The following is a 22919-nucleotide window of genomic DNA, read 5'->3' as shown; positions in this document are numbered from 1 at the left end:
ATTACAGATACATTACTGATACAAGTGATTTTTTTATGTTCTTCCCCTCTTCCGTTAGTTGCAGATCACTGTCAACTTTGCGAAATCCAGTCTGATCCCCACACAACAGTTGGTATTTATAGCGGTTCAGTTAGATTCCATTTCAGAAATTGCAGTGTTACCTATGCACAGAATTCAGTTGATCCAGGAATAGGTCACGCAGATCTTAGACCTGTCGCACCCTCCCCCCTCCAATTCATGTGGTTCTTCGGGCTCTCGAATCCATGGCCTCAACCATTCATCTCATTCCTCTGGCCAGGTACCACATGCGAGTGTTGCAGTAGACCTTAGCAGTTCAGTGGTCAGCTCTGTTTCATCCTCTGTCAATGACTATAAAACTGATGACCATGTGCAGATGTCACCTCCGGTGGTGGCTTCAATCTCAGGATCTCACTCTAGGCAGGTGCTTTTCTGTCCTTCCGCCCATGGCCACAGTGTCCACGGATGCCTCCCTGCTGGTGTGTGTGTGTGTGGGGGGGCATTTTCAGGGGATGACTGTCCAAGGCACATGGTCCCCAGTAGACACCAAATTGCATATAAACATCCTAGAGATGAGAGCAGTTCTATCACTGGCTGTGGTCTGGTATGTCAACAAACGGGGGCAACATTCTTATCTGTTGTGCAGAGAGGCCATGAGAGTGTGGGAATGGGCAATGTCCTCCGGATACTTCCTTCTTGCAGTGCACATACCCGGTGATGCCAGTGTGTTGGCCGACAGGCTCAGCAGATCGATCTTGAGTCCTCATGCATGGTCCCTCTATCCTTCAGTGGCGAAGCAGATTTTCAAATGTTGGAGTCAACCGTGCTGTGACCTTTTTGCCTCCCCAGCCAACCACAAATGCAGCAGGTATTTTGCCCTGATCCCCCCCACTTCAGGGGACTCAGTGGGGGATGCCCTAGTCCACAATTGGCCCCAGGGTCTCCTATACGCATCTCCTGCTATTCCCTTAATACCCAAGGTTCTGCACAACACCTGAGGACATCTCTTATCCTCATTGCCCCTTTCTGGCCTCATCAGCCATGGTTCCCCTTCATCAGATCTCATCTGAAGTATCTGCCATGGGTACTGGATCCCCGTCGGGATCTGATTTCCCATCCATTGGGGCTTCCTCTCCCAAACCTTCAGACCCTTCATCTAACCGCATGGTTTCTCCAGTTCCAGTGATTATAAAACAGTCCAGGCTAGCATCTCTTATTAAACATATCATTCTAACCTCCCTGAAACCCTCCACTGCAAAGATTTATCATAGTAAGTGGAAAAGATTTTTTATCTGGGCCAAGAGCAGGAATCTGGATCCCTTTTCAGTTTCAGACATATTTCTGTTCTTGTCCTCCCTTTTCCAAGTGGGAGCAAGTTTCTCTACCATCAAGCTTCAGTTGGTGGCGGTTTCTAACTTTCATGAGAACTCTGAGTCTACCTTTTCATTTAGACTTTATAAAGCATTTATGAAAGGGGTCTTCCTGCTTTGGCCACCGATTTAAGGCTCCTTCTCCTCCTTCGGACCTTATGCTAGTTTTGTAATCTCTGACAAGGAGTCTTTTTAAGCATGCTAGTTCCTGCAATCTCAAGTTCCTGTCTTAGAAGACGACCTTCCTGGTGGCTATTACCTCAGCTAGGAGGGTCTCAGAACTGCAAGCTCTTACCATTACTCCTCCTTACATGATTTTTCATGAGGACAGAATCTCTCTTAAGACGAACCCCTCCTTCTTGCCCAAGGTTGATTTTGAATCTACTCTGAACCAGTGTATTCAGCTTCCAGTATTTTTCCCCAACTATTCCAGCAAAGGGGAGAACATTCTACATACCTTGGATGTACACTGACAGTTAAGGATCTACCTGCATAGGACCAAAGTTTTTCATAAGTCAGAACAGCTTTTTGTGGCATTTTCCCCTAGTAGACACAGTCTTCCAGTTTCTAAGGTCACTATTTCTAAATAGATTTCTAGCTGCGTCTCCACTATCTATTATCACAGCCACCTTGAGGTTCCTGGAGGAATCAAGGCTTATTCTACGAGGTCCGTAGCAACTTCTTCAGCCTTTTTGGCCAGGCTTTGTATTGATGACATTTGTGCTGCTGCCATGTTGCCTGATCCTCACACATTTATTTCTCATTTCAAGATATAGTTGATTTCTAGAAGCAGGGCTTCCTTTGGCTCCACAGTGCTCTGGCATGTCCTTCCTTGAGGGCTCCCAGGGTAAATGGTGGCTGGGGGACTCTGACCCTATGGTGATGAATAATGACTTGGATAACATCAGGTAAGGAGTTATGTACTTACCATAACTTGGCATCTGTGTTATCCTACGTCATCATTCGTCACATTTTCCCTACCACTACCTTGTTAATCATGGAGGTATTTGGAGTGTTTTCCATTCAGTTTTGCAGGAGTAGCCTTCAGGTACACTACAGCAAACTCGATCTGGGGTTAGAGGGCAGAGGAGCATCATGGAAGCGGGAGGAGCTATACTATCTAAGAGGGCTGTAAATTCCGTACTAACAGTCAGAAAGTCCTTGTGGATGAGATCATTTGTACCAACATGAATAAAAACAGATCTGTACTTCCTTACATTAAGGTGTTCCAAGGCTTGTCTCACATCTTCTACTTTTGCTCTTGGCTAGCATAACTCTATTCAACGTTCATTATCTTCTCTGCAAATATAAGTATCAGTTCCTCTAATAAAAGAATCTCCAATTACAAGAATATGTTTTCTGATCAGATCTAAAGAATCTTCATCCTCTAATCCAGTAATATCTGCTCTATTAGTTGTTACAAAGGAATGATCTTTGTCACCATTAGTCTTATTAATCCCACTGTTTTCTTTGCATATTAAATTTGCAGGCATGCAATTCTTATCCAGCTGGCTTTGTACATCCACAGCTTGAGCCATGTAGCCAACATCTGTCTTTCTCTTCTTTTTGCTTATAGTAATGTTCTTCAATCTTTCCAAATTCAATTTTGATTTCTTCCTTTTCACCTGTCCCTTGCCTCTTTTTTCTACCTTCCCTTTTGGAAAATTATGTTGTTTTCTGTAGACTGAAGGTTTTCTGATAGAAAAACGTTATCATTCCCTGTAACCTGTGTGTTACATAACAAAGCAGTGTCCTTTTTAGTACATATTCTCTTTACTTTACATTTATCAGTTTCTTGTTCTTCCTTGTTATTTGTTGTGAACTTATCTTTTTGTTTTCTTCTAAACATTCTGAATCCTCAGACTGCTGAATACATGTATCCAGAATTCCAAAGTTGTCAGGGGCATCATCTTGTTTCAAATGGGTTGAATGATCTTTGCAGACAATAGATATGTCATTTCCTAAATGTGTTCTATTTGCTCTTTGCCTAACATGATCTCACCAGTCCATTCATTAATATATGTAACAACAGTTCTCCAAGCCGTGCCAATTGCACAAGTGCAATCATCATCAGTAAGTCTAGATTTACTTCTAACAATGGTAAGCCAATCATCCAACTTTTTACACAAGGAACACAGCTCACCAATGTTATTAGGTGTGGGTCTATATTATATTGTCGAAACGGCATTATAGCGAATGCCATTTCAACGACACATAAAGAGCAAAATTCAAAAACATCGAAAGCTCAGGTCAGCAACCTGAGCTGTGACTTTGCCCTTTACCCCACTGTAGTGTAATCTCGGAGTTGGTATATTTAGTTAGGGGGTTGGGGGGGTGAAGCCTCCCACTTTGAAATGTTTTAACTGGTGTGTTGTGTATTGTTGGTCTACCGATTTTTTCCTTAGGAAACAAATTGGTGACCTGGGGTTTTGCTGTTTTTAAATTTCGCTCTTTATGTATTGTCGAAATGGCATTCACTGCAATACCATTTCGACAATATAATATAGACCCATTAAGTGTTAAATTTAAATATGCATAGCATTTATTACACTGTAAAATATATTTGTGCTATAGCAAATCATTAATGGCATACTCATTTAAGGAATCCATATTCAGCTTCAAACAAATAAAAAATTATAAAAGAAAAGAATAATCAAAATCAGTAACTACAGAATTCAAAGAGAAGTTAAAAATCAATTTCTTTGAGAAAAGTCACACAGGCAATATACAACTAAGTGCTAAAGTAAGTACAGCAAAGTTGTTCTGACCGTACAAGTTCTGAAAGTCAGACATAAGCTGTAATTCCTTTGCATCGTGCGCAGTAGCTTATGCTCACTATCTCTCGCAGTCGCACTTCTTTTTAACAGTAAAGATCAGTAAATCCCAAACCAAGATTAGATTGTTTAGGTAAACTCTGTATTGTCCACTCTGCAGTCTGTGTGAATTTATAGCTACTAAGCCCCTTGGGATGTCTATAGTTTGCCTGTCTAAAATCTATCCCTTTCTAACAACCAACAGTTCAAATTAAAGGTAAAACAACAAAACATAAATCAAAGTAAATCTTCTTGACTACAAGCTATCCTTTCCTTCCTACAAACAGTGAAAAACAGTGGTAAAAAATAAAATATAAATTCAAATAGAGCTTCTCTTACTAGTCAACTCCACAAGTAAATCACAAACCAAGATAGGATTGTTTAGAAAAGGTCTGGATAATTTTGTCTCAAAGATCCAAGGACTGTGTCTGTGGAACATACCAGACTACGGAGTTCTCATTTGTAGACTTAATTGTTCATTTCATTTGAGATATAACTGACAGTGACCTGATTCACCATCTGCTTTGTTTGTTTCTTCTGTATTTTAGAAAGAACTGGAAAAACAGAAGCAAGCCGAATTGGAAATGCAGCTGAAAGAGAGAGCAGACAAGTACTATCAACATTTCCTTTTGAAGAAGCGAGGCTTGACTCCATGGATAAAGTTAATTACAAATGCAAAGCAGAACTCACAGGTAGACCCTTGCTCATCTGTGATCAAGCAAATGCCCTTTAAGAAATATTTTGCAGTAGTTCTCTGCTTAAGTCTGTGTTTTCACTAATAATCTTTGGACTGAAGTGCATGGGTAATTTGCTTACCTTTTTTTGCTTTTAACTTTCAACAGATGACCATAACTAGGCAATTTTGTAATATTTTGGCCTCTGACATATATGGAGCCCTCAGTCTTTTATGAAATATTTATTGTCATTGTGCAGTCCTGTCCAGAGAGGACAGTTTATATATCAACTGCTAAACCACCATTGAAGGTGGAATTTTTCAATAAGATTGTCATAGTTTATGGGGTGTGGCCAGTAAGTACTTTGAAATTACCAATATTATGAGCCTTTGTATCAGCTGGCAAATACGTGCACATAGCATTGCCAGGATTTATTGTATAAGTGTCCTGGATTTACAAAGGCTGGCTAGGGCTTTTGAGTGATAATACACATCCCCAGAAGTAAAGTTACATTCTGACTTAAAACTGTTAGAATTTAAGCAGTTCTTTTTGAAAGAACAAGGGAGAAAGAACATTGTTGTTTTGGTATTTTGTGATTTGATGGTCACATTAGGTAGGAATTAGTTATGGAACAAGTACCGTTATCATGTTTACCCTGGATTACAGATTATGGAAGTCAGCAGTTTAATCAGACAACCAGTGACATGCAATTTAAAGTATAGAAACAGACTGTATAAAGCTAGTGTTCAAGTTTTACTTTTCAAAAGACTGACAAACTATGTGTTAAAGTGATTTCTACTTGGAAAGGGATAATTCATAATGAGGCAATGTCTTCTGATGGCAGTTTTCATTCAAGTTATTGGGGGAACCTTGGTAATAGTTAAGGTAAAAGAGAAAAAAATTGTTTAGGCAGGAAAGAAAACATCATGGTTGGGATTCAAAGGGAAGTGCAGTGTGCCTACTCTGAGCTAATTTTCAAGGAGCTTATTATGCAAAGCACTGAAGAGCTAAATACAGATGTAGCAGGCAGTGGATGGCACCTGTGTGCCGCACAAAGGACCACTTAAGAAATCAGAGCCACAGTGATAACATAAGGAACAGTGTTGTATTATACATCTGGAGTAGAGTTACAATGACACTTATCAGTGATGTGAAGGATACGAGGACCAAGGTATCCCAAAGTGCTGGAGGGCAGTGCAGGCCAGGTCCCTATCACGTCAGCGACAAATCAGTTCAGCGAATGGCATTTTCAATGCACGTACATTGAACAGGCCGTTCATTTTAACTGTTCATACTGAGATTGTGTGGATCTGGAAATTTGCCCTTTTTCTGCTGTAGTGTGATTTCAGAGTTGGTATATATAATTATCAGTGTGTGTGGGGGGGGGGCACAGTCCCCCACATGAGCGGAATTCAATGAACTGCATTTCCAGTGAAATGCCAATCATTGAAGTGTCACTTCGATGAAGTGATATAGAACTATGCAGCAGCACATAGTTACAGTGAGAGGCACACAGCCACAGGAAGGGCAGCACAGCAGCCAACAGACCATGTTGGGTGTGCACAGCAAACTGATCACCCTGTTCTTATAAATGGGGAGGAATTGAGGTAAATAGGAAGGTAGGAAAGGGGAAAACACCAAGCACAGGTAAACACAGAAGGGTAACCATGAAGCACAAACGGTGGTGGGAATTGTGTATTTTTGTGAGATAGAACCCCACTTTTTCATTTTCCAAACAGAATGGGTAAATAGGGAAGTCCTGAGTAATGGATGTGGATATGATAGTGGGAGAAGAGCAGGTAGCAGGTCAAGCAGGCAAACATGGAATAGAGACACAGACAGACAGGGGCAACACACACAAAAGGTGTGGAGGGCAGTGGATGATCATGCACAAAGAGAGGGTGAGCAGTTTGTGATGGAGAAGGTTAGAGAATGAACAAGGAATGCAGAATGAAACAGAAGGAAGGGAGAGCACAAGACGAAAATAAGTGGGCTGTGCATGGCTGGCTTCCAGGCCAGTCCAGAGGGCAACAAACCCAGGGTTCACTCACCTGAGTGGCCTATATTATGGGCTGTTTGGTCCTTCAGAGCTGTGATTGGCAGGGCCTTATGGTAGCATGACCTGCCATTCTAATCAGAAGGTGTTTCATGGTATGAGTGTTGGCTGCTGGCATACCGCAGCAGCAACTGGCTTGCTACCTCACACCAGGATAGCATTGAAGTTTCCCCTGGTCCCCCATCAGAAGAGGATCCCTCACCCCCCCCAAAAGGCAGACACGGATGACAGCTGTGACCCTTGCTACTCACCTCCAGCAGTAGAACTACTGCTCCTGTCCTGACAAGCAGACCTAGCAGGCATTGACAATCCAGTGTCAGATAAAGTAGCTGGCAGTGATTAAGATGAATGTAGCTACTCTTCCACCTCTTCCCAAATGGACCTGCAGAAGGAAAAATATAATAAAAACACCATTGCGTTTCTATGATAGACTGACACAGAGCATGTACAAACCCTTCTCCTTGACAGGCAATGTTGCTTTTTGCAAAGTCCAGTGATGTTAAGATGATGTTTCTCAGTAGCAGCAAACAGATTGCTTACTGTTAAATATACTTGCTTAGCTTTGTGCATAGCACAAGATGATGGTACTGACCAAACATCAGACAGAATCATGCTTATAGTATACCTCTGGCTCACTGTCCAGAATCTCTATGTTCTACTGGAAAAGCAGGTCACGGAGGTGCTACCTCAGTTCATCATCCTGATGAAGACATTGTTCCACAGAATGGGTGATGCCAATGGCACTACTCAGCATTTTTTCCACCTTATACCAAGCATCAGTCTTTTTTAGGGGGCCATCATACAGTCTCAGTAGGGTACTGTTTAAAATCTGCATGTAGGAAGAGCAGGACAATCCTGCTGTACCTGGCACATCATGCAAGAGCCCTGTTTTTAACACTCTCAACAGCCACTTAGTAGATCCACTCAAGGAGCAAATAGTAGACCTATGTGCATAAATGCACATTCATAAATCATGTATCCTACAAGGTAGCACTACACCACGGTATTATGGGTCTACAGATGCTTATGATTGAACATACAGGTCACATGCCTCGTATTAAATGATGTGTGTATGGATAGCACAATGCACACAGGAAGAGAGGCAAAGACATTGATGCCTTCATTTGAAAAGCTACGATTCTAACTGCTTGCTATTCCAGCAATATAAAAGTCCATCACTATTTTGCACAACACCGTGTACAACTATAAAACTAGATGCAGATGAATTTGAGTAAAAGTATTGTTGAAGAGGAGCATTACATGGTTAAGGAAAGGAGTCCTGCCAGGTAGAGTACCACATCCACAACTACAAACTCTGTGATGGCTGTCAGGGAGAGTGTTGTATCTGTGACTGGACTTTCATCGGAACTGCATAGCATGTTAGCGTCTACCTCATTGTGGGACAAAGAACAAGCCATGATCATGGGTTACTGTGGGAATTATACATTTTATGGAATTGGGGGGGTTCCAGGGCAGTAAGCACAGGCATGAGTATAATATCATATGCGATTGAGTTTGAGGCTGAGTATAGCAGTAACAGCAGCTGTTAACCAGGTCTGTACTTATGGTATGCACATGATTATGACTGTGGTCATAATCCTGCATGACATAGTGTAGCATATTCACTCACTGAGTGATATGTCTTCTGTAGATGTACAGGTGCAGCCAAGGACAGCAAACAAGAGAATGAATTGCTACTGCAAACTATTTGCAAAAAATGACATGCACCTTCTGGGTAAAGGTACTGCAAACCAGCAGTACTAGGACCAGATTTGTCAGGGAGTGGTGCTAGATGTGAATGTTGTGTAGAACCATAAAAGGTTCCTACAGTAGTTGCTGTGGTGGGTTTTTAACACTCCTTGCCCCCCCCCCCGCATCCTTTGTTAGCAACCTTTGAAAAGATATGTCAAATGGACATTTACAATTATACTCACTTAAATGATCATAAGCTTAGATTTAATCTGTCTAAGGAAGAGAGGCATTTACTTGAGGAACTTAGAATGAACAGTAGAGAATGAACAGTAGCATCAGGATTATGAAACCTGACAAGGTGGGGGTCATTTTTGACAGCATTGATTATGTTAGTAAGATTTTAGAGATTTTGAATGACGACACCACATATAGTGTTAGTTTTAGGAACAAAACGAACATTGCTTGTAAAAAGATTGATTTACAATTATCGGACTGTCTCTCCCAACCATTTTTGGTATCCCAGCAATACATAAAGATGTTGACAATCACTCCCTAAGACCCATAGTAGCTGCACAGGAATCCAAAATGTACCCTTTAGCGGTCTTTACTGACAGGACTTTAAACCAGTTTATTCACAGAATAAACATCTTTTAAAAGATTCTTGGGCCTTCCTTAGTCACCTTGATAGTAGTTTATGGGAAAAGAATATATATTTTTTAACTATCAATATTAAAGACCTCTTTACATGTATACCTAAGACTGAGGGGTTACAATATTTCATGGAAGTCTTTTAAGGTGCGGTTTTCTACAAATATTAATGGATTTTATGGAGTTGATTTTAGATAACAACTATGTCTTTTATGAAGGGGAGATATCTAAGCAACATAAAGGTGTAGCCATGGGGGCAGCATGCACCCCCTTTTACGCAAATGTGGTTTTAACCCATAGGGAAATGGACTTCTTGTTCAAGTCAGAGCTTTACAAACATTGTAAATTATACTTACATTTCCTAGATGACATATTATTTTGTGGAATGGGTCTAAGGAGATGCTGGATGAATTCATGGAACTGTTGAATTCAAGTACCAGTCTTTTACATTTCACCCACCAGTTTGACGAAGAAGGAATTAACCTTTTAGATACCTACATCTCTGTTGCCCACAACGGATTTAGGTCAAACATTTACAGGAAATCAACATATAGCAATACATATTTGCATTTTCAGAGCCATCACCCTTTTAAGTGTAAAAAAAGTTTGATTAAAGGGCAACGCATTAGGTTTGCACTCATGATTTCAAACAAAGGAGTTTTGATAGAGGAGATTAACAAATTGAAGGCAGTGATCCTAGAGAGAGTGTACCCTTGAAACTTATTAAAGAGGTCTGTCAGAACTTTATGAACAAATGGGGGACAAAATACAAATCCTTAATAGGTGATAAGGAATTTCACATGCAGAATGGTGACAAAATTCTGAATACAGGATCTGAAAGGGCTTCGGTCATTCAACATAATTTAGGTTCCAAGGATTTCAAGAGAATTATCTATAAGAACTGGAGGATACTAAACACAGACAGCAATAGTTCTCATTTACTTGGAGCAGAGCCCTGTTTTATTTCCAAGACACCCCAGAATTTAAAAGGGATGTTGGAAAACTATCTTGGAAGTGGCTGTAATTATAAAAAAAACAAGGAGTGGCACTAGGAAATGTGGTTACTGTAGATGTTGTCCCAATATTTTTGAAGGACAAACAATTACATTGGGAGGAGACCCAAGTACAGTTGTGAAACTACACAATGGAAATTGTCAATCTTCTGGTTTAGTTTACCTGGCTAAGTGTGTGTCTCTTGCCCAACTTTTTTATGTAGGAAAACCGAGAAGATGCTCAAAAAGAGAATATATGAACACATCCATGACATTTCTATTGGGTATACCAGCAGTACACTATACAAACATAGTGAAAAATGTGAGTCATTTGATAAATTCAAAATGTGAAGTTGTTAAATCTCGCCATTTATTCTCACTGATGGGTTCGGAGCCGATCCTCATCTCTGACACGGCTGATAGCAAAGCTCAAGGTTTGCAAGTAGCTCGAGACCAAGCCCGTTATCCCACAATGCACTGCTGGAATTACCTCAGATCTAGTTTGCCGCGGCAAGAGAGATCTCGGTGATCCAGCTAGCTCGGACCATTTGTGAAAAAAAAATTGCAAGTTTTGATAAAAATTTTCTTTTTTCTCTTAGATATTTTCATATAGACAGTTTGAGTGTTAGTGTTAAAATTTTAATAATAGAATCAGTAGTGTCTTGATAGTTAGTGCCCTGTTGGCTTATTGTGTGGGCCTTTTAGCCCTATTTAGAGTTAATAATCTCTATTTTCTTTTAGTCAGGTTTTTTTCTCAGTGGGCCTGTTTAGCCCTGCATTTGTAAATTTATAGTTTAACTGTATTAGATAGTGCCCGGTTTGGGCTTAGTTGCTTTCCGTAGTTAGTGTGGGTCTTTACAAGGAAAGTAAGGACTTCAGTCTATTAGTTTCTTTATACTGGGTTTTGTTTTCTACTATTTACTATGTCGGATGACAAGGAAAAGTCCCATTTTAAATCGGGATTCAAGAAATGCCCAGATTGTGGGCAGAAAATGTCCATCACTGACGGACACATTCAATGTGTTTACTGTCTGGGGGCTAAACACCTCCAAGACATTGCCATTCCTTTTCTTCGAGAGTCCTCTTGGAGAGAAGGAGGAAGCTAATTGACAGGGGATTACTGCAGCATTCCTTTTCTGAGGTGTTGAGTAGCCATGAAGGTACTAGCATGTCTTCCAAATCCTCCAAATCTTCAAAATCTTCGGATCCCAAAGTAGCAAAAAAGGCAAAAACTTCAGAGGGAGGGTCATCGGTTACACAGACCTCAGAACTGAGTGTCCCTTTGATTCGGAGCCAGCTCCCAGTATTGGAGCCAGTCTCTGAGGTTCCCTCTTCTCCTCTGCTTCAGTCAGCACCTTCGGTGCATTCATCTAAGTCTTCAGTCAGCCTTTTGGATTTGGACATAGATCGGCTAGTGCAGAAGCTTTTACAGGTGCCAGGACTTGCCAAATTGTTGTTGGCCCTGACCAGCTTGTCGGTGCCGAAGACCATTGAACCGGATTTGTCTTCTTCTCCTCCGAGCCGTACTGGACCCTTGGAGCCGAAGGAACCTGAACCGACGATTGTCGAACCCTTGGAGCCGATACCCGCACCGGTGTTATCGGCTCCATCTACTCGGATGTCCTCGGTGCCAACCGCGGACTCTAGGAGCCGACACTCTCCCATCAGGTCTGGGGATGATAGTCAGACCGATTTGTTGGTGCCAACTCTTCCTCTTGAGGCTTCGGCTTGGATGAGCTCGGCTCCTACCTCGGGCTCAGAGCCCATGGTTTCGGTGTGGGAGGATCGGACGGCCCTTTTGGGTCCGTCTACTCCTTCTCATCGGAGCCATGGCACCTTCGATGCTATGAGGAAAGTCCTGTCTCCCAAGACAACGTCAGCATCGCTTCGGCCTTCCCTCGCCCCTCAAGCTTCTGTGTCTGCTTCTTCGTCTACCGGTCCCCCTAAGCGTATAGATCCTGAGCCTCAAGTACCCCGACAGGGTATCCCCTGCTCTTCTGAGACCTCCCCAGTTCCCCCCACTGAGAAGGTGCCCAGGAAGAGACTGTGCAAGAGGAGGCACTTAGACTCCCCACAGGAGTCTTTGACATCTGACACGGACTTGGATGAGTCAGAAGGGTCCCCTCGATCCCCCTCTGAGGATATCTGCTTTGCGGAGATATTAGAGATCCTTAGTCAGAGGGGCGATTGGCAGTCCAAGACCCCTACTGAGGACGAGTCCGTGCTCTTGAAAGTTTTTGGGTCTCAACCTTCCACTTCTTGGGTGTCTCTGCCTTATGACAAGCTCATGGAACTGATCTCTCATAAGGCGTGGGAGTCACCAGAGGCCATGGAACCTGTCCCTCGCAAGCCAAATAAATTAATGTCTGCCCCAGTGGACAAGCCATTTTTGACCAAGGGATTGCCTGTTGATGTCATGGTGGTAGCTGCAGCCACCAAAAAAGAAGTGTCTGAAACATCCGCATCTATGCATCCTCCTAACAGAGATTCTAGGATCATGGATAGATATGGGAAACGCATGTTTAGTTCAGCGACTTTTTCTCTGCGATCACTGAACTACTTACCCATTTTACGAGACTACAAAGAGATCTCCCGAAAGAGCTAGGAGATACTCTTCAGGGTACGGTAGCTGCAGGGGAGGCCAACAAAGCCAACGCACAGCTCGCTACCCTAAATTCAGTTGTAAACTCGTTCATGCATCTCATATCTTCTGGAGCTGATGGTTCAAGTAGAGCTGCTAGTTCGGGCATTGCTCTCCGAAGACAAGCCTGGATGTGTCTCTGTTCCTTTGCGGAACCCTTTAAGTCTTCCTTTATCAACACCCCATTCGATGGCTCATAACTGTTTGGGCCTAAAGTAAAGGAAACTTTAACCAGGTGTGAGCAGGAAGGCAAGACCTTATCTGCCGTTTGAGTCTGTTTTTCTACCCCTAATTGGCCCTACCCCAAGGGCCCTAGGGGAGGGAAAATGTGGTTCCAAAAAGCACAGGGAGCCTTTCAGGACACACGTGGAGAAACCCCCTCTAGAGGCAGAGGAGGGGGTTATAATGGAAGACGCCACCCCCGCGGCAGAGGGGGTCCACAGCAACAAGGTGACAGGGGTCAGTTCTCTGGTCAACCCTACCAGCACCCCTGAAAGGGGGCCCGGCTGTTCAGCTCTAGAGGCAGTCGGGGGTCGCTTGTCTTTGTACCCAGAAGTCTGGCTAAACATAACATCAGATACATGGGTACAAAGCATAATTTCTAGAGAATATTTCATACCGTTCTCTACCCCTCCCATTCCTGTAAACAGAATCCCAGAAGTTCCACCCAGTCTCAGGGAACAAGCAATTGTAGAGGTCCACAAATTGCTAGAAAAAAGAGTCATCCAAGTAGTCCCAGCAGACCAAATCGGATTCAGAACTTATTCAAGATTATTTTTGGTACCAAAGCAAACAGGGGACTGGAGACCTATCTTGGACCTCAGCAGACGCAACCAGTTCGTAAAGAAAGGGAAGTTCCGAATGGTCACACTTCAGACCATTCTTCACTTCCTAGGGAAAGGCGATTGGATGTGCTCCATCGATCTCAAGGACGCATACTATCACATAAAGATGAACAGATGCTCCAGAAATCACCTGCATTTCTAGCTGGGAGCCAACCATTACCAGTTTCGAGCCCTGCCCTTTGGTCTCCCTACAGCCCCCAAAGTGTTCACCAAATGCATGGCAGTGGTCACGGCTCACCTGAGGTGTCTAGGATTCCAGGTGTTTCCATACCTAGACGATTGGCTCCTCACCGCTACCACCTGGCATCAATTGACTCAGGCAACACAATACACTCTGACACTCTGCCATCAATTAGGCATTATAATCAACTTCGAAAAGTCTGCCTTATCGCCATCGCAGCATACCGTTTTTATAGGAGCAGAGTTAGATACCTCAACTACCACTCTGCGTCTTCCAATCGAAAGAGTCTCACTTTTCCACCAACGCATCAGCTCATTGGTGTCAAAGAATAAAGCTGCAGCAGCAGAGGTCTTGAAGGTGCTAGGTTTGATGGTAGCAGCAATCCTGGCTATACCACTCGCAAGGATGCATATGCGAATTCTTCAATGGCTCCTCTTTGCTCAGTGGTCTTACCAGAAACTACCAATGCACCACATGATTCTCATCATGGATTCTTGCAAGAGAGACTTTCGGTGGTGGTTGACATCTCTTCATGTCACAGTCGGAAGACCCTTTCTCCCCCCCAGTAGCCACTGTGACCACGGACGCTTCCCTGATAGGGTGGAGGGGACATTTTCAGGAATAGACTGCCCAAGGCACATGGACGGATCAAGAGTCACATCTGCATATCAGTGTTCTAGAGTTGAGAGCGGTACTTCTGGCATTGCAGTACTTTCAGGACTCTCTTCCTCTAGGAACTATTGCATTTCAGAAGGACAACATGTCAGTAGTCTGGTACTTGAACAAGCAAGGTGGAAGCAAGTCCTACCCCCTTTGTCGAGAAGCCCTCAGTGTCTGGCAATGGGCTGTGTCGTCCCAGCATTTTCTGTTAGCAACGCACATCCCGGGGAACTCCAACGTGATAGCGGACAAGCTAAGCAGGGCGATATTGCTCCCTCATGAGTGATCTCTCAAACAACAGGTTGTGGAGTTGATTTTCCACAAATGGGGCCAGCGTTGCTGTGACTTCTTTGCCAGCCACATCAATTCAAAATGCAGAAGCTACTTTTCCCTAATACCACCACCATATCCCCCGAGAGATGCATGTTTACACGACTGGCCCCTGGATCTCCTTTATGCATTCCCACCCTACCCATTGATACCCAGATTTTTACAGAAAGCAAAATTGCTGGGAAGGACTGTTATCCTCATAGCTCCCTACGAGCCTCGACAGATTTGGTTCCCGTTTCTCCACCATCACCTGTTGGAAGATCCATGGATCCTGGACCCAGTTCCGGACCTTCTGATGCACCCGTTAGGGGACCTCCATCCTTCCCTGCAGTTCCTGAAACTGACTGCTTGGCTAATCCACTTACCCTAATTGCCAGGCTTCATTCAATTTCAGAAGATACAAGACAAATTATCTTGTCTTCTCACAAGCCATCCACCAGGAAATTATACGGCAGTAAGTGGAAAAGGTTCTCAATTTGGGCCAACACACAGAAAATTGACCCTTTCCGAGCTCCACTATCGTCCATTTTAGAATTCTTGACAAAGATTTTTATGGAAGGGGCAGCAGCTGCTACAGTTCAAGTCCAGTTAGCTGCCATCTCAAATTTCCACCTTGCATTTGGTGGCTCCAATGTTATGGGCCATAAGTTATCTAAAACTTTTCTTAAAGGTGTTCTTCACATGAGACCTCCTATCAAAATTCCTTATTCTCCCTGGAATTTGAACTTTATGCTGTCTCAGATTATTCTTCCCCCTTTTGAACCAGCATCTTCTTGTGATCTCAGATATTTATCCTGGAAAACTATTTTTCTAATGGCCATTACTTCTGCCCGCAGAGTGTCAGAACTTCAAGCATTATCTGTCAGACTAGCTTACATGATTTTCCATGCTAATAGAGTATCTCTCAGAATAAACCCCTCATTTTTGCCTATAGTCTGTTCTGAATCCAATAATAATCAGGTCATTGAGCTGCCAGTCTTTTTTCCCAACCAGTCTAACAAATTGGAATACATGCTGCACAAACTTGATGTATACAGACAGCTCAGATTTTATCTTGACAGAACTAAGGATATTAGCAAATCAGATTAACTTTTTGTACCCTTCTCAGAAGCCAGAAAAGGTAATCCAGTGGCTAAAACAACTTTATCGAAATAGTTATCAGATTGTATATCTTTTGTTTACGCGAATGCGAGCATGCCATTGACACACAAACCTAAGGCTCATTCTGCCAGAGCCATTTTTACATCTTCTGCCTTTCAAGCTAAATTGCCCCTTGACAATATTTGTGCTGCAGCCACTTGGTCTAAGCCTCATACCTTTATCATGCATTACAAAGTAGATAAGGCTTCCAGGGACAGGTCTTCCTTTGGTTCCACGGTACTGAAAAACGTACTTCCATGAGCCACCCAAGATTGAGGGTGCTAGGGACGCTACCCATCAGTGAGAATAAACTGCGAGATTTAACAACTTCACATAAAGAAGTTATTATTAAGTTACCATAACGTTCCATGTGAGTTGTTTATCTCGCCTTTATTCTCACGTCCCTCCCTCCTTCCCCCTCCTGGCTGACACAGCAGTTGTGATGCCACTTTAAACGGGCAACCTCACCACAGACCGTGGAAATTAGACCCATTAGCCTATCAAGTTAATTGAACAGGTCGTAACTGACCTGATAAACTGTGATATTAAAAAAACTTGTAAGACTTGACTACCTAGCAGTTTGGCTTTAAGGGTAGATCTTGTCCACTGAATCTGGTAAACGTTGAGAGAGTAACAGAAGCCATAGGCCTCACCAAAACATTTGATATCATACATGCTAACATAATTAACGTGCTAAATGTGCTCCAAATTAGTGAACCGCAAGCTGGCTGAGGGAAAGAACCCGCACAGTGAGGGTGACAGATATGTTCTCAGAGAGCATGACAGTAACCCGTGGAGTCCATTAGGGATCTGTACTAGGAGCTCTTCTAATCAGCATATACTTCTTTGATCTCCAAATCAAAAATGTAGCTCTATGATTAAACAAGTTTGAAGATGGTTGTATACTAGGTATCATCCTAAAATATTTTATAAGGTTAGGTAAAGTTTGTAATATTCATTTAGGTTATATATAATTTTTTACTTTAACTTGTATAGAAACTTTATCTAACCTTATAAAAATGTATATATTCTGAGAAAATAGATGTATGTGCAGATCAGATATAAACATATTTTATAAGGTTAGGTAAAGTTTGTACTATTAATTTAGGTTATACATAATTTTTTTACTTTAACTTATATAGAAACTTTACCTAACCTTATAAAAAATGTTTATATCCTGAGAAAAGAGACGTATGTACAGATCTTATGGAGAAGAAAAGCATCGTTAGTGTATTTCAGCACTGGGGTGTTAGGGATCTTGGCCAAATAACATATTTCGAGATTTGCAGTTTCGCGATTTTAACGTTTCAGCTTACTCAACGTTCAATCATTATGTGTCGAGGTACTCGTATTCAACATTTTCAGCTTTTGAGGATATAAAGTAGAACCCTATGTTTCACATAATATAAAGCACAGTTGGGGATATATCTTACTAGACATAATAGGCAGCTAGACAGAGTCCAGAAGTTCCTCACAAAAAAAAAAAAAAAAAAACAGGGCCCAAAAGACCTGACCTACGTTACCAGGAAAAGCTGGATGCTCTGTCCCTATATTCATTGTCCTATACACTCCTTAGGGGTGATGCTGTGATTTGCCTTTCAAGCCATTATAGACCTGGCAGTCCAAAGTCGAACACCTCTGATATCTCCACGAATCAAACAGTCCCATATACACCAGGACCAGCAATCTAAATATGCTTCAGCAGATAAATCATGTTAGAGAGACATATACACCAGGACCAGCAATCTAAATATGCTTCAGCAGATAAATCATGGTAGAGAGACAGATTTATCATGCAAGAACTACCCCTTCTTTAGAACAAACTTCCACTCTAGATCAGGTAATGTGACACACTGTCTTCCTTTAAGAAGGAATCAGACAATTGAATGGGTATTCTCAAATTCACCCCCATTATGACTGGCTTATCAGTCCTTGAAAAAGCGGGGTAAGGACTAATGGTGGGTACTGTCAAGCTGTAAATGGCCACATGGCCAAGATGCCTTGCATTTTCTATAATTTTTCATACTAGGGCTGCATGAACTCCTTGGTGTTTGAGGAAGCAAAGTCTTCCTTAGAGTCTATGAAGATTATGTATTTTGCTGTCTGTTCAAACATTCAGACAAGTCAGGTTTGCAAAATTGGACTGAATGTTTATTTTAAAGGAGAATGCCTAAGGAGAATACTTAGATTTATGTGTCTGTGCTAACCTTTACTCCAGAAACAACAGTCTTCTATCCCCAGAGTTCTTCTGACCAGGGCACTGTGGGACACTGCATAATATAGAGGAAACTGCCCACTCCCTCACTTTTTAGACCTTGTTCTGTACATCCAGTTTGCAAACATGCTGCACATGTATAATCTGACTTCTCACATGTGGCAACATGCTCAGTTAAACAGATTTATGAATGAATTAATTTTAACGTATTTGGGTGTCATTTGAATGATTTACTGCAAGCATAATTAACCCATTCTCAGATTTGAGTTTTATACTGTCAGTTATGTACTGCTTGTGGCTCTTTACCAAAGTTCTGTCTTGCAGCAATTAGGCTGTACTCTTCTGTAGATGAGTCAGATGATGTAGACAAGGCATAGAAATTAATTTCAAATGCAGAAAGAAAGGACGGCTTGATTTTTCAGTCAGTAGATAGCCTTGTGGTAGCCCAGCTGTTCATTTCCTGTCTGTCTCCAATGATACAGTTTAAAATGTTATAATATGGATGTTTAAACCATCAGCTTCACATGTTATAAGTTCATAAGTTTATAAACAGTATTACAGTGTTTAGTTTTAATGGCGTACTAGGAACACTAATTCCTTCAATTAAAGGTTTGTAAACCTTATCACCCATCCAGTGATTTCTTAAAAACATTCAAACCATTGGGTAAACTGATATTAACAGAAATATTGTTCCATAAAGCTTGTTATGTTTATAATATAGAAATATTTTCTATTTGCTTGACATTGCTTCGCCTGAAAATTTAAACCACCATGTCTTAATGCCTTATCACAGATGAAAATATTCATATTAAACGATGCATGAAGGAATGGTTCATGAAATACATTATAGGCAAATATCAATTTGCCTTGTATCAACCTATAACGTATACAGTTTTAACTGTTTATTCTCATAATCCAAATTTTTATTCTTCTGTGTACACATTCCATTTTTCTTGTTTATCCCTGCGTGTACAAAAAAGCACAATTGTACTCCAAGATTTGTATTGTAAAAGGTTTAAATACAGTTAACATACATTCTTCATCTCTGTTTGTTACTATTCTAAATATATGACCAATCTTCCTCGTTGCTTGACTACAAACAACTTTACTGTGTTCTTCAAAAGAAAAATTTGAAGAAATCATAATTCTTAAATCTGTGTAATAATCTGCTTCCTTCAATAGAATTGTTGATAAGTAGATAGGATAATGTATTAAATTATTTTGAAAATGTAAAATGTTAATTTTTTTTCAGTATTAAACACTAAGCCTATTGATATGGATCCAGTCCACTAATTTATTTGTTTAGGAATTCAATGCTTGAAAATCCTCCTTTGTTTGAAACCAGTTTTGCTATTGTGTGTATATTTATATAGCCAGAATTCTTTATTCTTTGGTATTATTGAAACAAAAAACATATTAAACAATACTGATACCAAAACAGAAACTTGTGGTATACCAGAGGATGCAGGAGTAAATGTTGATAATGTACCTTTAAATTTTGCACATTGCTCCCTATTACTTAACCACTTCATAATCCATCTAGCTAAGTCACCATTAACTCCTAATTTTAGCAAACACATTTTAATTACTGTAAATGCTATCAAAATGTTTTAGAAATCCAAAGAAATAAGTAAGTAAATAACCCCACTGGACACACCATATTCCAGTGCTTCAATAACTGTATAATAAAAACTAATTTTAATAGGGTTGATCTCCCCTTTATGAAACTATGTTGTCCAGTATCAATAAGATGAAGGTTTGTAACAGTAATACATAATTCTTTCATACATCTCAAAACATTTTCCTAGTATAACAAAAATAAAAAACAAACCACCAAGGGATAAATGCTCCAAAGCCAGTCACAGGTAAAAAGATAAAAATGTAAGTAATAACGCTTAGGAGCAAATCAACATATAATGCAGCCTTTAGCTTCGAATAAATACCAGTTGTGTATCAAAAATATGTTATTAAAACATACAAAAGTAGTCCATCGTTGATAAAACCAAACAGATTTTATTTGAACACAGAAGATAGGTAAGCTATTAGCTGTCTTATATATAGTTAGTTTTCAATTGAATAATTAAATTCAGTGACATCATCAAAAGTTTAAAGTCAAAGGCCAAAAAGTATACGGGCCTCTAGTGAAGCATATATATATAATTAATTATATGAGACTTTAGCAAAACTAAACAACTAAAAAACATTACTAACACTAGAAATAGTTAAAAACAAATAATATATAAGGTTTTACCTAGCAATTAATCTCCTATCTTTCAAAATAGGCTTGAGTGGAATCTTATCATTTAAGCCTGGACTCACATGTGCCTTAAGTCTAATGATCCATTTGATCTCTATTCTTTCCATATAATTTCTAATATCTCCCCCTCTAGAGCTGGGGTCATTCACCTGAAGAACCATAAATTTAAAAGTATACTTAGTATCTGTTTCAAGAACATGCTTAGATATGGCACTGGTACTAGACTGAATGCGTATTTGATAAAGATGTTCTCTTATCCTGTCCCTGAACCTTCTATCAGTTTTACCTACATAGACGGCAGGGCAGGAGGTACACAATGCAAGACAGACTACATGTTCAGTATTGCAAGTGGCGACTACTTCAAACCGGAAACATTTAGATGTAACTGGCTGCACAAACGTATTATAATTAAAAATATGAGAACAAAAATTACAGTTATTGCATGGAAACGTACCATTTCTATGTAAATCATTACTAGGAACTTCCATCACATTAGGGTATCATAGAATTCTATGTAAATTCTTCTTATTCTTAAATATAAACTGTGGGTTCTCACCAACAATATATTTAATTAGTGGGTCAACAGTCAGAACCTTCCAATGATTGTAGATTATTTCTCTGACTTCATTAAAGTCATGTGTATAAAACATGGACAATTTCTGTGTGACTCTCACATCGTTATTTGTTCTTCCAGAGTTATGACAGCTAGAGTACATATTTCTACCATGATCAGAAAAATATGAGGTGGCTGTATCACTCCTATATTGTTCAACACTTTGGTAGCAATCAGATACTTCATGAATATTATAAGATCTGGCTAACAGTCTCCCTTTGAGATCTATTAATTCATTTTCATACCCCTCTTGAGTTGGATTCAACCTTGAGGCTCTAATACCCTGTCCTTTAATGATGTTATTAAAGACAAATTTCAGGTGCATGCTCCTTCTGTGTAATAAAGTGTTTCTATAATAGGATTTCCTGTACACACCGGTGTTAAGTTTACCATTATTCGTTCTCTCTATATAAACATCCAAAACATTTATCCTATGAGTAGACTCATTCATTGTAAATTTCAGATAACCTGTAAGTGAATTAATTTCATTAAAGAAAGTGTACAACTCATTTTTGCTGCCTGTCCACAAAAGAAAAAGGTCATCAACAAAACATTTGTAGAAGGCCACAAATTTTCGAAAACTGTGTAGCGGAAATAAATGTTCTCTTTCCCACATGGCCATCACCAAGTTGGCATAGCTATTGGCACAGGACGTGCCCATAGCTACGCCATCTCTCTGGATGAACATGTGATTATTAAATACAAAGATATTGTTTTCTAATACTATCTCAAGTAGTCTGTAATATTCCACAAAATCTTACCTTTCGTTTTTATAAATAGGAGATATGTGAGAATTCTTCCATTTGTCTGGAGTATAACCATCATATAAACATTTTTTAAACAACTTATAAAGGAAAGGAAATATTATATTCTTTATGTTAACTAATAATACAGCTGAGATTAAGTCCAGTCCCATTAAAGATGGCTTTGTGATTTTACCACAGGCTTGTAACATTAATTTCTCCTTTATTATTGGACACTTCTCTTTGATTATCCATTGAGAACAGTCTAGATCTAAAAGATTGCTATCATTGCAATTTGATGAGAAGAAACTATTAAATTTGTTAGCAATAACCCTAGATTATTAGTAACCCCATCTTTTATTTTAAAAGTATATGTTATTGCAGAATTATAGTTGATATATTTATAGAATTATTTCTTATTTGATGCATCATGATCTATCCTAATTTCATACTTCTTTTTAGTATCCTTTTAACTTTTTACATCTTTACACGTTCAGTTATAAATTCTCTCTTTTTTTTTTATAGATGGGTAGTTGTTTCTTCTTTCTAAACATCCTACTTATTCCTTTATTCCACCATAAGGGAAAACTCTTATTGTTGTCCCTTGCCTGAGATCTAATGTTTCCATATGAGGACAACATATCTTGGAGCAACCAGTAAGCAAAAGATGGAGACTATGATTCAGTAATGTTGTGCCAGTCCTTATATTGCATAATATTTATTAGGTTATTGTAATCAATATTACCAAGGTTATAACTTTGTTGACTTTTATTATTACAAGTTGTATATCTTAAACCAAAAGTAATAGCATTATGGTCAGACAATCTAAATGGTATTATTGTATTCTAAAGACATGCTTCTGGAGTGTTTCTCCCCGGGCCTCTGCTGAAAACAGGATCTGTGGAACCTAGTCGGACTTTCCCGGTCAACAAATGTTAAATAAATAAATAAATAAAAATAGCATCCTGTGTTAAATCTGGAATATTAGTAATTACACAGTCAAGTATATGCTGTCCTCTAGTATTCTCAAT

The 22919-nt window shown here is 40.2% G+C and overlaps 1 protein-coding gene across 1 annotated transcript in view; it reads left to right on the top strand.

The window, feature by feature from the left end:
- CCDC191 (coiled-coil domain containing 191) overlaps positions 1-22919 on the top strand; it is a 1143870-nt gene that overhangs the window by 941022 nt on the left and 179929 nt on the right. Inside the window, exon 14 of the mRNA XM_044073155.1 lies at positions 4750-4893. Within this exon, the coding sequence (XP_043929090.1) occupies positions 4750-4893 (144 nt within the window). The remainder of the gene's footprint in view (positions 1-4749; positions 4894-22919) is intronic.

This window comes from Protopterus annectens, chromosome 5.part1 (genome assembly GCF_019279795.1).
Source record: "Protopterus annectens isolate FY-2018-M chromosome 5.part1, PAN1.0, whole genome shotgun sequence".
NCBI classification, from domain to species: Eukaryota; Metazoa; Chordata; order Ceratodontiformes; family Protopteridae; genus Protopterus; species Protopterus annectens.
The sequence above is the reverse complement of the archived record's forward strand: the minus strand, read 5'-3'. Positions and strand labels throughout refer to the sequence as shown.